The 16745-nt window shown below is 44.7% G+C and overlaps 1 protein-coding gene across 6 annotated transcripts in view; it reads right to left on the reverse strand.

Annotated features, from left to right (window-relative positions):
• Positions 1–16745, reverse strand: part of PIEZO1 (piezo type mechanosensitive ion channel component 1 (Er blood group)) — a 175283-nt gene that overhangs the window by 29305 nt on the left and 129233 nt on the right. For all 6 annotated transcript variants that reach the window (XM_077288416.1, XM_077288418.1, XM_077288417.1 and 3 more), the window contains 2 exons: positions 5111–5259; positions 4782–4958 (listed from right to left, as the gene is read on the reverse strand). In XM_077288416.1, coding sequence (XP_077144531.1) covers positions 4782–4958; positions 5111–5259 — 326 coding nt within the window. The remainder of the gene's footprint in view (positions 1–4781; positions 4959–5110; positions 5260–16745) is intronic.

Raw genomic sequence — 16745 nt, forward strand, 5'->3', positions numbered from 1 at the left:
TCACAGGGATCCCCCTTCTTTGCCACAATCTGCCTTTATTTGCAGCATACAAGCGGGTAAACTACAGAGATGAGAGATTCCTCTGATCTTGGTCATTAGAGCAGGACAGAGGCTGTGTATAAGGGTCCCTTTCCACTTGCGAGGAAAACGGACGCGTGCAATCCGATAAAAAATCGGATTGCACTCGGACCAATGTTAGTTAATAGGTGTCTTTTGATTTGCGATTTTTTTCTCAGCCGAAATCGGACTGAGAAAAATCTGGATCGGCTGAGAAAAAAATCGCAGCATGCTGCGTATTGCTGCGATTCTCGGACGAGACTCGCCAATGCAAGTCAATGGGTGCGAGAAAAAAATCGCACAGCACTCGCACCATGCGAGTTCTGTCCGATTTTTACGCACCGGTGTCCTTTGAAAAGCCGGTAATTCAGCGCGGTGTACAGTAAAATCACACTGACAGGTTAGAATAGAGTAGATATATACACATAGAATGTGTATATATACATATATATATGTCAGTGAGACACCTATATATGTATATTTATATTTAATGCAGCACTAGATAGCATTAAAGCCGCTAATTCAATTGCCGGCTTCTCATTTCTCCTGCACAAACCCGACAGGATATGAGACATGGTTTTCATACAGTAAACCATCTCATATCCCCTTTTTTTTGCATATTCCACATTACTAATGTTAGTAGTGTGTATGTGCAAAATTTCAGCGCTGTAGCTGCTGAAATAAAGGGTTAAATGGCGGAAAAAATTGGCGTGGGCTCCCACGCAATTTTCTCCGCCAGAGCGGTAAAGCCAGTGACTGAGGGCAGATATTAATAGCCAGGAGAGGGTCCATGGTTATTGGCCCCCCCCTGGCTACAAACATCTGCCCCCAGCCACCCCAGAAAAGGCACATCTGGAAGATGCGCCTATTCTGGCACTTGGCCACTCTCTTCCCACTCCCTGTAGCGGTGGGATATGGGGTAATGAAGGGTTAATGCCACCTTGCTATTGGAAGGTGACATTAAGCCAGATTAATAATGGAGAGGCGTCAATTATGACACCTATCCATTATTAATCCAATTGTAGGAAAGGGTTAAAAAACACACACACACATGATTTAAAAGTAGTTTAATGAAATAAACACAGCGGTTGTTGTAATAATTTATTGCTCTCTCAATCCATCAGCAACACCCTCGCTTGGCAACATAATAACCGCACAAGATACATACCTTCTGGTGTCCGATCATGTCCCACGAGGTAATCCATCTGAAGGGGTTAACTAATATTACAGGCACGAGCTGCGATAAACCACTCACTGGTGCCTGTAATCCCCCGGGTGCTGAAAGGAAAGCAGGATCTGTACTTACATTGAGTCGCGGTGAGGCGCCCTCTGGTGGATGTTCTCATAAACTGCAGCCTGGGAACTTTTTCCCACGCTCCAGGTCATATGAGGACATCCACCAGGGGGCGCATCACCGCGACTGAGGGAAATGTAGGTCAATGACCTACATTTCATTCATTCGCAGGGGAATTACAAGCACGGAGCACCGCTGCATTTGCAGGGCTCCTGCCTGTAATATTAGTTAACCCCTTCAGATGGATTACATCGTGGGACATGATCGGACATCTGAGGGTATGTATCTTGTGCGTTTATTATGTTGCCAAGCGAGGGTGTTCCTGATGGATTGAGAGAGCAATAAATTATTACAACAACCGCTGTCTTTATTTCATTAAACTACTTTGTAATCATGTGTGTGTGTGTTTTAACCCTTTCCTACAATTGGATTAATAATGGATAGGTGTCATAATTGACGCCTCTCCATTATTAATCTGGCTTAATGTCACCTTCCAATAGCAAGGTGGCATTAACCCTTCATTACCCCATATCCCACCGCTACAGGGAGTGGGAAGAGAGTGGCCAAGTGCCAGAATAGGCGCATCTTCCAGATGTGCCTTTTCTGGGGTGGCTGGGGGCAGATGTTTTTAGCCACGGGGGGGCCAATAACCATGGACCCTCTCCTGGCTATTAATATCTGCCCTCAGTCACTGGCTTTACCGCTCTGGCGGAGAAAATTGCGCGGGAGCCCACGCCAATTTTTTCCGCGAGTTAACCCTTAAATTTAATAGCTACAGCGCTGAAATTTTGCACATACACACTACTAACATTAGTAGTGTGGAATATGCAAAAAAAAGGGGGATATGAGATGGTTTACTGTATGTAAACCATGTCTCATATCCTGTCGGGTTTGGGAAGGAGAAATTAAAAGCCGGCAATTGAATTAGCGGCTTTTATGCTATCTTGCGCTGCATTAAATATAAATATACATATACAGGTCCTTCTCAAAAAATTAGCATATAGTGTTAAATTTCATTATTTACCATAATGTAATGATTACAATTAAACTTTCATATATTATAGATTCATTATCCACCAACTGAAATTTGTCAGGTCTTTTATTGTTTTAATACTGATGATTTTGGCCTACAACTCCTGATAACCCAAAAAACCTGTCTCAATAAATTAGCATATCAAGAAAAGGTTCTCTAAACGACCTATTACCCTAATCTTCTGAATCAACTAATTAACTCTAAAGACATGCAAAAGATACCTGAGGCTTTTAAAAACTCCCTGCCTGGTTCATTACTCAAAACCCCCATCATGGGTAAGACTAGCGACCTGACAGATGTCAAGAAGGCCATCATTGACACCCTCAAGCAAGAGGGTAAGACCCAGAAAGAAATTTCTCAACAAATAGGCTGTTCCCAGAGTGCTGTATCAAGGCACCTCAATGGTAAGTCTGTTGGAAGGAAACAATGTGGCAGAAAACGCTGTACAACGAGAAGAGGTGACCGGACCCTGAGGAAGATTGTGGAGAAGGACCGATTCCAGACCTTGGGGAACCTGAGGAAGCAGTGGACTGAGTCTGGTGTGGAAACATCCAGAGCCACCGTGCACAGGCGTGTGCAGGAAATGGGCTACAGGTGCCGCATTCCCCAGGTAAAGCCACTTTTGAACCATAAACAGCGGCAGAAGCGCCTGACCTGGTACTTTTTTCTGATGAAAGCAAATTTTGCATGTCATTCGTAAATCAAGGTGCCAGAGTCTGGAGGAAGACTGGGGAGAAGGAAATGCCAAAATGCCTGAAGTCCAGTGTCAAGTACCCACAGTCAGTGATGGTGTGGGGTGCCATGTCAGCTGCTGGTGTTGGTCCACTATGTTTCATCAAGGGCAGGGCCAATGCAGCTAGCTATCAGGAGATTTTGGAGCACTTCATGCTTCCATCGGCTGAAATGCTTTATGGAGATGAAGATTTCATTTTTCAGCACGACCTGGCACCTGCTCACAGTGCCAAAACCACTGGTAAATGGTTTACTGACCATGGTATTACTGTGCTCAATTGGCCTGCCAACTCTCCTGACCTGAACCCCATAGAGAATCTGTGGGATATTGTGAAGAGAAAGTTGAGAGACGCAAGACCCAACACTCTGGATGAGCTTAAGGCCGCTATTGAAGCATCCTGGGCCTCCATAACATCTCAGCAGTGTCACAGGCTCATTGCCTCCATGCCACGCCGCATTGAAGCAGTCATTTCTGCCAAAGGATTCCCGACCAAGTATTGAGTGCATAACTGAACATTATTATTTGATGGTTTTTTTGTTTGTTATTAAAAAACACTTTTATTTGATTGGACGGGTGAAATATGCTAATTTATTGAGACAGGTTTTTTGGGTTATCAGGAGTTGTAGGCCAAAATCATCAGTATTAAAACAATAAAAGACCTGACAAATTTCAGTTGGTGGATAATGAATCTATAATATATGAAAGTTTAATTGTAATCATTACATTATGGTAAATAATGAAATTTAACACTATATGCTAATTTTTTGAGAAGGACCTGTATAGGTGTCTCACTGACATATATATATGTATATATACCTATTCTATGTGTATATATCTAGTCTATTCTAACCTGTCAGTGTGATTTTACTGTACACTGCGCTGAATTGCCGGCTTTTCAAAGGACACCGGTGCGTACAAATCGGACAGTAATACGGATGTCATACGGATGATGCGATTAAAAATCGCATTGTACTCGCATGACACTCGCATGAAAATCGCATACGTTCCATCCGTTTTTTCGGTCCAGATTACGGACCGTTTTTTATCTCGCAAGTGGAAAGGGACCCTTAGGCCGGAGTCACACTACAGCGAGATACGGCCGAGTCTCGCAGGTTAAAACTAAGCTCTGGCACCGGCACTCTGGAGCGGAGCGTGCGGCTCCATGTATTGCTGTGCGGCCGCACGCTCTGCTCTGGAGTGCCGGTGCCAGAGCTTGGTTTTAACCTGCGAGACTCGGCCGTATCTCGCTGTGTGTGATCTCGGCCTTAGGCTTGTTGCAGACGACTGTGTAGAGAATATGCTAATCACAATGCGGTCTGAATATTGGATTGTTGAGTGTGCATCAATTTTTTTCCTTGGACCTTCGAAAAAAATTTGACATGTGAATAGCATGGTCCGAGTGCGATCTTATATTTACCGAAAATATACCATGTGATCAGCGTTACAGGCTGTCAATGGGTTAATAGCCGTTATGGTTCAGTATATAAACCTCTGTTTGCCCAGGAATCAATGGGCAAGTTAACCACATGTGATCATTAAATGACCAAGGATGGGTTTTTCATTTTTGTGGCGTTAAACCGTGAAGGTTTGTATTCAAGGACTACAAGCAGAGATCTTAATAGTAGCAGGACTGCGCTGTGCAGAGAATAGAAACTCGTCCTCACCTGTTCTTATAAGAGGCGTTCACCAGAGACGAAGCTCCAGTGAGATCTGTGATCTGCATGAACCGCCTGTGGAAGTAGTGGAGCTGAAGGATACAGGCCAGGAGGAAGAAGCCAGGAATAAGGATACTGGTGAAGAGCTCCGACACGCTGAACTGCTCCAGCCCCATAGCACTCAACCTAGATAAAAAAAACGGGAAAATCAAAAAATAAATAAACGGCGCCACTCCTGTTCATGGGCGGGTTGAGGTATTGCAGCTAGTCACTTAAATAGAGCTGTTTTCTAGACAATGTAGAAAGTGAATAAGCAGAAAAAAAAAAAAAACACATACTGCTCATCTGTGAGAGAAGTCAGGTTCCTCCAGTACACGGGGAAATCTTCAAACTGGTAAGTGTAGATGGCGATGAGGACCAGCATGGTGTACGCCACGACCAGCCACCAGAAACAGTTCAGCAGCTTCCTCCATAGTATGTAATACACCTATGAGCAGGAAGACAAGGAGGTGAGCGATTATTATAAGGGTATGTGCACACGTTGCAGATTCTCTGCGGATCCGCAGTGTTTTTTGCAGTGCGGAAACGCTGCAGATCCGCAATTGATTTACAGTACAATGTAAATCAATGAGAAAAAAAAAATGCTGTGCACACTTTGTGGAAAATCCACTGCGGAAACGCTGCGGTTTAAAAGAAGTTGCATGTCACTTCTTTTTTGTGAATCTGCAGCGTTTTTGTACCCATTCCATTATAGAAAACCGCAGGGGTAAAAACCGCAGCAAATCCGCAAGAAAACCGCAGCATAAACGCACAAAAAACCGCAGGTGCGTTTTCTGCCAGGAGAGACAGAATCCGCACCAGAAATTCCTAAGGCTAATCCGCAACGTGTGCACATACCCTTAAAGTCATTGGACAAAATAACAGCTTCATTATAGAATTGTGACACTGATTATGTGTAAAGTTAGCAAAATGTGAAAAAGGAGCGATCGGCTCACCTGTCCAGGGGCACGGCAAAATACTTTAGTAATGGCAACAGTCGAAACGATAGCCGGCACTCGCATCTTAAAAGAATTGCTTTATTGATCCAGTAGTATAAAATGCACAAAATATAGTTGAACACAACAGCAAAAAAATTAGAATTCAGAAAAGAAATATCCACTGCGCTCGCAGGCAACATGCTTCAGACTTACATGGGCCTTTGTCAAGCCAAAGGACCTGCGGACCGTGCAGCTCTGAGACATGTTGCCTGCGAGCGCAGTGGATATTTCTTTTCTGCCATTTTAATGTTGTGTTCAGCTATATCTAGTGCATTTTATACTTTATGGATTAATAAAGCAATGCTTTTAAGAAGAGGTTAAGTGCCGGCTATCGTTTGCACTGTAAAAAAAAAAAAATTAGATAGATAGATAGATAGATATCACAGGTTTGTGCCAATTACTGTTTTATTTTCATGTTCTTGCACTATACTTTTTTTTTTATTATGCACATATTCTCCATGTACACCACCTCACTTTAGAAATTGAAATCAATGAACAGGTTGGTTAGATGTGTTGGGCAGCTATGTCTGTTTTTCCTGACCTTCCCGTAGGTGCCGGGAGTCATATTGATGCCTTACCCAGAGGTTAGCACTCAGGCAGCATGATGGCGCAGTTGTTAGCGTTGCTGGTGCCCTGGGTTCACCTCTGACTGAGGACAATGAGATTCCTCCTCTCAGGTGTACTTTAGAAATTGTAGTCAGTGACTGTAATGGTACCTGCTCTTGTTTTTCTGACCTTCCCATAAATGCTGAGAGTCCTATTGATGATCTGGTCAGAAATAAACTCTCAGGCAGTGCAGTGGCTCAGTGGTTAACTCTATTACCATCCTACACTTGGGTCCTTAGTTCAACTCTGACTGAGGTCACTGAGATTCCTCCTCTCAGACATATCTTAGAAAATGAAATCAGAGACCTCAAATGAAACCTGCTCTTCTTTTTCATAACCTGTCTTTGGGTACTGATAGGCATATTGATGACCTAGCCATCAGGTATTACTATGGTGGCTCAGTGGTTAGCTCAATTACCTTTCCACGCTTAGGGCCTTAGTTCAATTCTGACAGGTTTGAGTAATTCTACCTCTCTGTTGTACTTTAGAAATTGAAAATGGACCTGCTCTAGTAATTCCTAATCTTCTCATTGGTGCTGATAGTCATATCAATGATTTTGCCAAAGGTTGTCTTCTGAGCAGCATGGGAGTCCATGGTTCGAATCCCACCGTGGGAAATTGCAAATGGACCTGCTCTAGTTTTTCCTGATCTTCCTGGTGCTGGTAGTAATATCAATGACTTTCCAAATGCTATCTTCTGAGCAGCACGGTAGCCCAGTGGAAAGGACTGGTGCTTTGCAGCATGGGAGTCCAGGGTTCTAATCCCACCATGGATGACATCTGCAAGGAGTTTGTATGTTCTCCCCATGCTCAGATTGTCTGCCACCCATTCTCGAAAGACATACATGTAAGGGCCAGTGATGGATGTGCTGTGGCTAATGATGTGTCTCCTGTGCAGCATCCAGGAGGGCTGCTTGCCTGTCCCCCCTTTGGGCGATTATCCTGATTGGATCACTGTTCTGACACAATTAGCAACAAATTGATTTGTATATAAGCAGCTCCGCACAAGTTGAGCTGTGAAAAGGACATTTTTGGACTTAGGAAAAATTTTCCCCATTCTCTATATCATTTCAATAAATTCTAATGTTCCTCCAATCCTCAGAAACACAGGATAGGAGCTGTAGACCCAGGTAACACCACAGCACGTCCATCACTGGCCCTACATGTATGTCTTTAGAGCACCTGAGCACTGGGAGAACATACAAACTCCTTGCAGATGTCGTCCATGGTGGGATTAGAACCATGGACTCCCATGCTGCAGAGCACCAGTCCTTTCCACTGGGCTACCATGCTGCTCAGAAGACAACCTTTGGGGAACCCTGGACTCCCATGCTGCAAAGCACCAGTCCTTTCCACTAGGCCACCATGCTGCTCAGAAGATAACCTTTGGAAAGTCATTGATATTACTACCGGTGCATATGGGAAGATCAGGAAAAACTAAAGCAGGTCCTTTTCCAATTCCCCATGGTGGGGTTTGAACCCAGGACTCACATGCTATAAAGCACCAGTGCTTACCCCTGCACCACCATGCTCCTTGGAGGATAACCTTTGTAAAGACATTGATATTACTACCAGCACCAATGGGAAGATCAGGAAAAACTAGAGAAGGTCCATTTTCAATTTCTAAAGTACAACTGAGAGGTAGAATTGAACTAAGGACCCAAGCATTGAAAGGTAATTGAGCTAACCACTGAATAGAATTACCTGATGGTTAGGTCATCAATATGTCTATCAGCGCCCACCGACAGGTCATGAAAAGGAAGAGCAGGTTCCCTTGTGCTCACGGATTTCATTTTCTGAGATGTGTCTGAGAGGAGGAATCTCATTGTTCTTGGTCAGAGCTGAACCAATGAAAACAGCAACAAGAAAAAGAAAGCAACAGTGTTACCATGCTGCCCCATGGGTGCTTAACCACCAGCAACAGCAGGCTGTGCACCGATCTATGAGATGGGAACAAAAGGCTTGTAGTCTCTGTTCTCAGATAAGAGAGCGTCGAGGGCGGCCGTTCACTGTGGGACATTTCTGACACGTCCACGTACTAGAAAACATCACGTTATAATCTCCATGACACGGTCTCCAGAGTTCGGTGCACAAGTGTCCTAGATCCATCCCATTCTTGAATGGAGCAGAGGTATGCGGGCTTATCCTCCACTGCATTCATTGTCTATGGGACTGTCTGGAAATAATGGAGCCCTGCGTTCTCAGACGGTCTCAAAAACAATGAATGAAGCAGAGTATGAGCAGCTCAACTTCAAGACATACTGATAGGATGTGAGTCCTGGAGGGGCAATAATGTCTGCAAAGTGAGACCGTTCTTATGAAGCATAATAAATAAGCATATTGATTGTACAGCACATTACAGACATCACTGCACCCATCAGGGGTCATATCTCCTACAGGTCTGTCTTCAGAACATGGGAGGAAACCCACACAGTCACACAAAATCAGGGTTGTGGAGTCGGTAAGCCAAACCTCCGACTCCTCAATTTCCATTTTTCCAATTTTTTCTATAGACACTGTGACTATGTTCAGCCTGCACCTTTTTTCCATGCGGAGTGCACCACATTTCTTGTACTGCCTCCTCAATTTCCATGACGTTAAATCCAATTACACGACTCTGACTCCCTCATACATGGCTCATGTTTAAGTTTAAGTGATAAATTTACTGTGGTAAAATGGTAACATCAGGCTTTTAATCATTATTATGACACAATAATCAAGCCATTTAGATAGAACACAAAATATATTTATTGGAATACAACTTTAGAACAAAAAAACTTGCATATTTACAATTTATCGTACACTATGCAGTAAGTGGAAAAAACAGTTTTCAACAAAAACTTACTGAATGACATTTGTGCAGTCTATGAATCTGTTCTGAGAAATAGTATTGCCTCCATCAGATCCTCCTTCATAGATGACCTCACATCTGACCTAAATATTTTAAGGCTAGAGAACAACCTCTCTACACTAACTTGGGCTGGTGGCAAAACGGTAACCACATGGGAAACATCTCTAACAATTTCAGGATGTAAAGGAATTGCCTTGTGCACAGTCAGTTTTGATGAACGATTGAACTCTTCTACTTCTTTGAGAGCAAGTGAAAAATTTTGCTGAAATATGGTCAATCTGTTTTCTATGGGAGTGGAATCTTTTTCCCTGCAGCAACGCTTTGCCTGCTCCATGTCGTCCAAATACTTGTCGAAAACAAACTCCCCATCTGATGAGGATGAAGGAACAGCAGCAGCAGCACTGGCAGGACCTGAGCCCTCTTGCTCTTGGCCATTCTGTAGCCCACACATCCTAACTGCTACCTCAATCCGAGATTCTTTTCCTTTAGTAAGCTGTTAATCATCCAGCAATATACGATGACTCGGGTCCACATAAACAGCTGCCAGAAGAATTTTACTTTCTAATAGCAATGTCTCTCTCCGTTTCATTGAAGCAGCAATGCCATCTGCGATTATACCTCCTCTTTGGGACAGACAAAACAACAAGTTGTTCCACTCCTTTATAAAAATGCCAGGAGTTAAATTCTCAGCTTGTAACTTTTTATTCATTGTAAATGGGTGATGAAGTAATTCCTTCAATTCAGCCACCTGTGTCCATTGACCTTCATGTAGTTTTACCTGAGGCTTGGCCATATCTACAAGGAAGGGTTTCAGCTCAAGCAATTGCTCAATCATTAAATAGGTGCTTGAACCACAATTGCCCCTTTTCCATAAAGTGTCTTCAAGATGGAATCAATTTTAGGGGTTCTGGCAGCAATAGCCAATTTCCTCACTTTGCTAATCAGAGTTCCAGCATGTCCTTCTTGCAGACTATGTCTTATTGCCAGCTGCAGCGTGTGCACAACACGGCGCATGTGATGAATAGGAAAGAGGTGTGAAGCAGCTTCAAACAAGATCATCTCCATCAGTCGTGTTCATGCCCAGTGGTGTCAAGAGAAGCAAAGAGAAACTGGTATAAATGTTTGCGGGAGAAAGAGGGACGAAATGGGCCCCGAGAGACAACAGTCAGGTCCTCTACAGCTGCACTGTGCTCCATAAGATGGATGGCTGATAGATGATGTAGATGGGTGATGGAAGCATTATGGATAGATAGGATTGAAGCAGAGATTATATAAGAAACCTACAGAACATTTGATATCACAATAATTAAATGCTAAAATTGGGTATTCCTTCCCAGTTTACCATTTTTGCCATATTTATGTCAAGCAATCCAGTCCTGCAAATACATATGTATGATGCCATGTACAAAGTGCTGTGCCCTGCGGCCGCCTGTCACAATATGTACAATATGTAACGGGGTAGATCAGTGGACGGCACGACACACACACACACACACACACACACAATATGGGATGGAAATGGGGAGAGGAAGGCCCTACTGATAGGGAAATGAGGGATGGACACCTCCTGCTCAAACCTGAGACTGACCCTGCACTCCCCTAACGCCCTAAGTGGGTCCTTCCCCCCACCGCCGTCAGGAACCTCATCCCTCACTGTCACCTACCACTGCAATGGCCAGCAAGGGCGCTAGCCTCATTACTGCAGATGGAAGAACACAGGGGACAGTGACAAACAGAAGACATAAAAGTACAAAAACACCAAACTTAGCTTAATAGCCTTCTCTGCTGCAAAGCACTGCACAGCAGATGAAAAGCTCCCAGACCATGAAACCAGCTGAAACACCACAGCAGCCAGAGAGCTCCTTCCTCCAGGCTTGGTTAATATAGAATGCTCTATCACCGAGAGTCAGCTGATGCATCAGGTGAATATTTAAAGGGAACCTGTCACCCCCAAAATCAAAGGTGAGCTAAGCCCACCAGCATCAGGGGCTTATCTACAGCATTCTGTAATGCTGTAGATAAGCCCCCGATGTCTCCTAAAAAATGAGAAAATAGAATTAGACTTACCGGTAATTCGGCTTCTAGGAACCTTCCACGACAGTCAGCTGGGAGGATGTCTCCCCGCCCTAATAGGGGACAGGAACACAGAGGTTAAATAACCCTCCCCTTCCTGCTAACTCCAGTGTTGTTTCTGGCCATAGTAGCATGAATAGTTGCCACTAAAGTGCAGGAAACATCCAGTGAATATCAGATAGGGAGGGAAATTAGTGCTGTCGTGGAAGGTTCCTAGAAACCGAATTACCGGTAAGTCTAATTCTATTTTCTCTAGTCACCTTCCACGACAGTCACCTTGGAGTTATACCAACGTTAATTTCTTTAGGGAGGGACTACGGCCTGTAGAACACGTCTGCCGAAAGTCAGATCCCTGTCGAAATTTAGCCTGTAGTGTCTGATGAAAGTATGAACAGAAGACCACGTGGCGGCTCTGCATATCTGCTCTGAAGAGGTGTTCCCTCTTGCTGCCCATGATGTGGAGACCGACCGGGTAGAATGGGCCTTCAGCGAGATCGGCGGAGGTTGATCTTTTGCCGAATATGCAAGGCAGATGGCTTGTTTTATCCAACTTGCAATCATGCTCTTAGCCGCTTTCTTCCCTTTATTCTGTCCTGAGAACTGGATAAATAGATTCTGGTCGACCCTCCAAGCCTTGGACTGCTCTAGGTAATGGAGTACTACCCTGCGGACATCCAGAGTATGGAAGTTTTCCTCCTTGTTGGAAGGATTTGGACAAAATGAGGGCAAAACCACATCCTGACCCCTATGAAAATCTGAAATGACTTTGGGCACAAAGGCGGGGTCTAGTCGTAAGACTATGCTATCAGAGTTTATGGATAGGAAGGGCTCTTGCACTGACAAGGCTTGCAGCTCTCCTACGCGCCTAGCTGTGGTAATTGCGACCAGGAACACTGTCTTAAAGAAGTTGTCCACTACTTAAATTTTTTTTTCATAAATCTTGCTATTATGTGCCACTGAAAACATCTACTGTGTTTATTTTAGCAATATTACCTTTTATCATGCTGTAGCAGCACATCTTTAGTGCTGGATCCAGCTCTCATGGGGTTAATCGACAACTTCCTTTTTCCTGAGTTATTGTGCTCTAATACTACAAGTTCCATGATGCATTGCACTCGCCTGTAACTCTGCACCTGGCACACCCACTCCAAAACACACCCCAACCCCTCCCTCCTCTATCTTCAAAAAGATTTGTGATGTCATTTCTGTCCAACCTCCTCTTTTACATTTGTCCAACCCACACTCCATTACACACAGATAGATAATAGATAGATAATAGATAGATATATAGATATATCTGTATGTATTCATCTATGTCTATTTCCATAGATATGTCCATATCCATGTTTCTAAACCCCTTCACCACTGGAGCTTTTTTGTTTTGTTTCGTTTATCGCTCCCCTTCTTCCCAGAGCCATAATTTTTCCGTCAATATGGCCATGTGAGGGCTTATTTTTTGCGGGACAAGTTCTACGTTTGAACGACACCATTGGTTTTAGCATGTCGTGTAACGGAAAATGGGAAAAAAATTCAAAGTGCAATGAAATTGCAATCCCACACTTGTTTTTTGCTTGGCTTTTTTGCTAGGTTCCCTAAATGCTAAGGCTGTGCACACGTTGCGGATTTGATTGCAGATCCGCAGGGTTTTTTGCTGCACAGAATTGCATCAAATCCGCAGTGTAGTGCACAACCAATGTAAGTCTATGGGAGCTGCAGACTTGTTGTGCACATGCTGCGGAAAAAGCCGCACCGAAACGCAGCTTTTTTTTCCGCAGCATGTCACTTTTGTGCGGAACTGCAGCGTTTCTGCACCCATAGACTTGCACTGAGTCGGGTACATCCATAGCAAAACCGCAGATGTAAAAAAGATCTGCAGTATTGCTGCAGATGTGGGTCTGAGAAACGCTGCAGTTAGGGAGGAGGGAAGTGTGTGGGCGGAATGTGGGCAGTGACTATGTGCGTGTATGTGTGTGCTGGGTCTGCGGGCTGTTCGGATGTGTGCGGGACTGTTCGTGTGTGTGCGGGGCTGTTCGGATGTATGCGGGACTGTTCGTGTGTGTGCGGGGCTGTTCGGGAGTGTGCGGGGCTGTTCGGGAGTGTGCCGGGCTGTTCAGGTGTGTGCCTGGCTGTTCAGGTGTGTGCCTGGCTGTTCGGGTGTGTGCGGGACTGTGCGGGGGGTCTTTGGGGGTGTGTGTGTGCAGGCATCATCTGATGGGTCTACAAGTACGCAGCATCCAATCTGCAGCTAATTCGGATGTAATCTGGAAAGTGGACACACACCCTACGCTATCCATACATCTATCAATAGATATATCTATCGAGATATATCTATAGATAGATATAGGAATAGATAGATGTATGCATCTATCTATATGTAGATCTGTCTATCCATTTCCTCTATCATCTATATGTCTGTCTATCTGTGTGTAGAGTGTGGGTTGGACAAATGTAAAAGAGGAGGTTGGACAATAATGACATCACAAATCTTTTTTTTTTTGATCAATAATACATCTTTAGCTTTCAAAAACGCACCAAAATGCATAAAAACCGTGCAAAAACCGCACCAAAAGCGAATTAAAAAAATGCATCAACACTGCACCAAAACTGCATCAACACTGCTTCAAAACCGCGCAAAAACCACACCAAAAAGTTTTTGGTGCAGTTTTGATGCAGTTTTTGGTGCGGTTTTTGCGCAGCTTTGATGCAGTTTTTGGAAATAAATAAACTGAAAATGTGCATGATTTGAATGGAAACATGCATGAAAAAACGGATTCGGAGGCCGGATTCATCATTTCACATCTCAGTTTCATACGTTTTTTGCTGGATCCGTCGCTGTGCGTTTTTTTGCTGGACAGAAAAAACGTTCTTCTGTATGTGTTTTCCGTCCGGCGGAAACAGCTTTTTTGACGGATCCGGCAAAAAAACGGATGAAACGTGTGGCCATCAGGCGCAATCCGGCGCTAATACAACTCTGAGAAAAAAAAAACGGATTCGGCGGAAAAAAATGGATCAGTTTTTTACAAAACTCGCCGGATTGTGCCTGACGGCAAAAACCTGATGTGTGAAAGCAGCCAGATGTATGGATAGATACATCTATGTATCTATAGATATACCTATCTGTCATGAATCCCCAATGGCTAGGGATAGCACAGGACAAGCAAAGTATAACAAATATCGGACGAGCTCTAGGGTGATGGAACCTGGGCTGACCGCTGCCCTACGCCTGACAAACGCAACTAGAGATAGCCAGGGAGCGTTCCTACGTTGGTTCTAGACGCCACGCACCAGCCTAAGAGCTAACTAGTACTGCAGAGAAAACAAGACCTCACTTGCCTCCAGAGGAATTAACCCCAAAGGTATAGTTGCCCCCCACATGTATTGACGGTGAAATGAGAGGAAGGCACACACATAGAGATGATGTATATAGCTTTAGCAAATAGAGGCCCGCTGAAAACTAGAAAGCAGAATGATACAAAAGGGGACTGAGCGGTCAGCAAAAAACCCTAATCAAAAAAACCATCCTGAGATTACAAGAACCCATGTGCCAACTCATGGCACATGGGGAGAACCTCAGTTCACTAGAGCAACCAGCTAGCATAGAGACATTCTAAGCAAGCTGGACCAAAAACCAAACAACTGAAAATCAGCACTTAGCTTATCCTGAAAGATCTGGGAGCAGGTAGGCAGGAACCAAACAGAGCACATCTGAACACATTGATAGCCGGCAAGGGAAATGACAGAAAGGCCAGGTAAAATAGGAAACACCCAGCCTCTGATGGACAGGTGGAAACCAAAGGCCGCAACCCACCAAAGTCACCCAGTACCAGCAGTAACCACCAGAGGGAGCCCACCAACAGAATCCACAACAGTACCCCCCCCTTGAGGAGGGGTCACCGAACCCTCACGAGAACCCCCAGGGCGATCAGGGTGAGCTCTATGGAAGGCGCGGACCAAATCAGTCGTGTGAACATCGGAGGCGACCACCCAGGAATTATCCTCCTGACCATAACCCTTCCACTTAACCAAATACTGGAGTTTGCGTCTGGAAACACGAGAATCCAAGATCTTTTCAACAACATACTCCAATTCTCCCTCCACCAGCACCGGAGCAGGAGGCTCGACCGAAGGAACAACGGGCACCTCATACCTCCGCAACAATGACCGATGGAACACATTATGAATAGCAAACGATGCTGGGAGATCCAAACGAAAAGATACAGGGTTAAGAATCTCCGAGATCCTATAAGGACCGATGAACCGAGGCTTGAACTTAGGAGAAGAGACCTTCATAGGGACAAAACGAGAAGACAACCACACCAAGTCCCCAACAAGAAGTCGGGGACCCACGCGGCGACGGCGATTAGCAAACTGCTGAGTCTTCTCCTGAGACAACTTCAAATTGTCCACCACCTGATTCCAAATCTGATGTAGCCTGTCCACCACCACGTCCACTCCAGGACAATCCGAAGATTCCCCCTGACCAGAGGAAAAACGAGGATGAAACCCCGAATTACAAAAAAAAGGAGAGACCAACGTGGCAGAACTAGCCCGATTATTAAGAGCAAATTCGGCCAGTGGCAAAAAAGCAACCCAGTCATCCTGATCAGCAGAAACAAAACACCTCAAATAAGTCTCCAAGGTCTGATTAGTTCGCTCCGTCTGGCCATTCGTCTGAGGATGGAATGCAGACGAGAAAGACAAATCAATGCCCATCTTGGCACAAAACGTCCGCCAAAATCTAGACACAAACTGGGATCCCCTGTCAGAAACGATATTCTCCGGAATCCCATGCAAACGAACCACGTTCTGAAAAAACAAAGGAACCAACTCAGAGGAGGAGGGTAACTTAGGCAAGGGCACCAAATGAACCATCTTAGAAAAGTGGTCACACACAACCCAGATAACGGACATTTTCTGTGAAACCGGGAGATCAGAAATAAAATCCATGGAAATGTGCGTCCAAGGCCTCTTCGGGATGGGCAAAGATAACAACAACCCACTAGCCCGTGAACAGCAAGGCTTAGCTCGAGCACACACTTCACAAGACTGCACAAAGGCACGCACATCCCTAGACAAGGAAGGCCACCAAAAAGACCTGGCCACCAAATCTCTTGTACCAAATATTCCAGGATGACCAGCCAACACAGAAGAATGGACCTCGGAGATGACTCTACTGGTCCAATCATCCGGAACAAACAGTCTTTCCGGTGGACATCGATCCGGTTTATCCACATCATAATTGCGCTCGGGGGGCGAGAATTTTCTAGAGAAGAAAGCACATGGCTTCGTCACCGAGCCATTAGAACTTCTCTGTGACAAAACCGCCCCCGCTCCAATCTCGGAAGCATCAACCTCCACCTGAAAAGGAAGTGAAACATCTGGTTGACACAACACAGGAGCAGAAGA

Source organism: Ranitomeya variabilis, chromosome 2 (genome assembly GCF_051348905.1).
Source record: "Ranitomeya variabilis isolate aRanVar5 chromosome 2, aRanVar5.hap1, whole genome shotgun sequence".
Lineage (NCBI taxonomy): Eukaryota > Metazoa > Chordata > Amphibia > Anura > Dendrobatidae > Ranitomeya > Ranitomeya variabilis.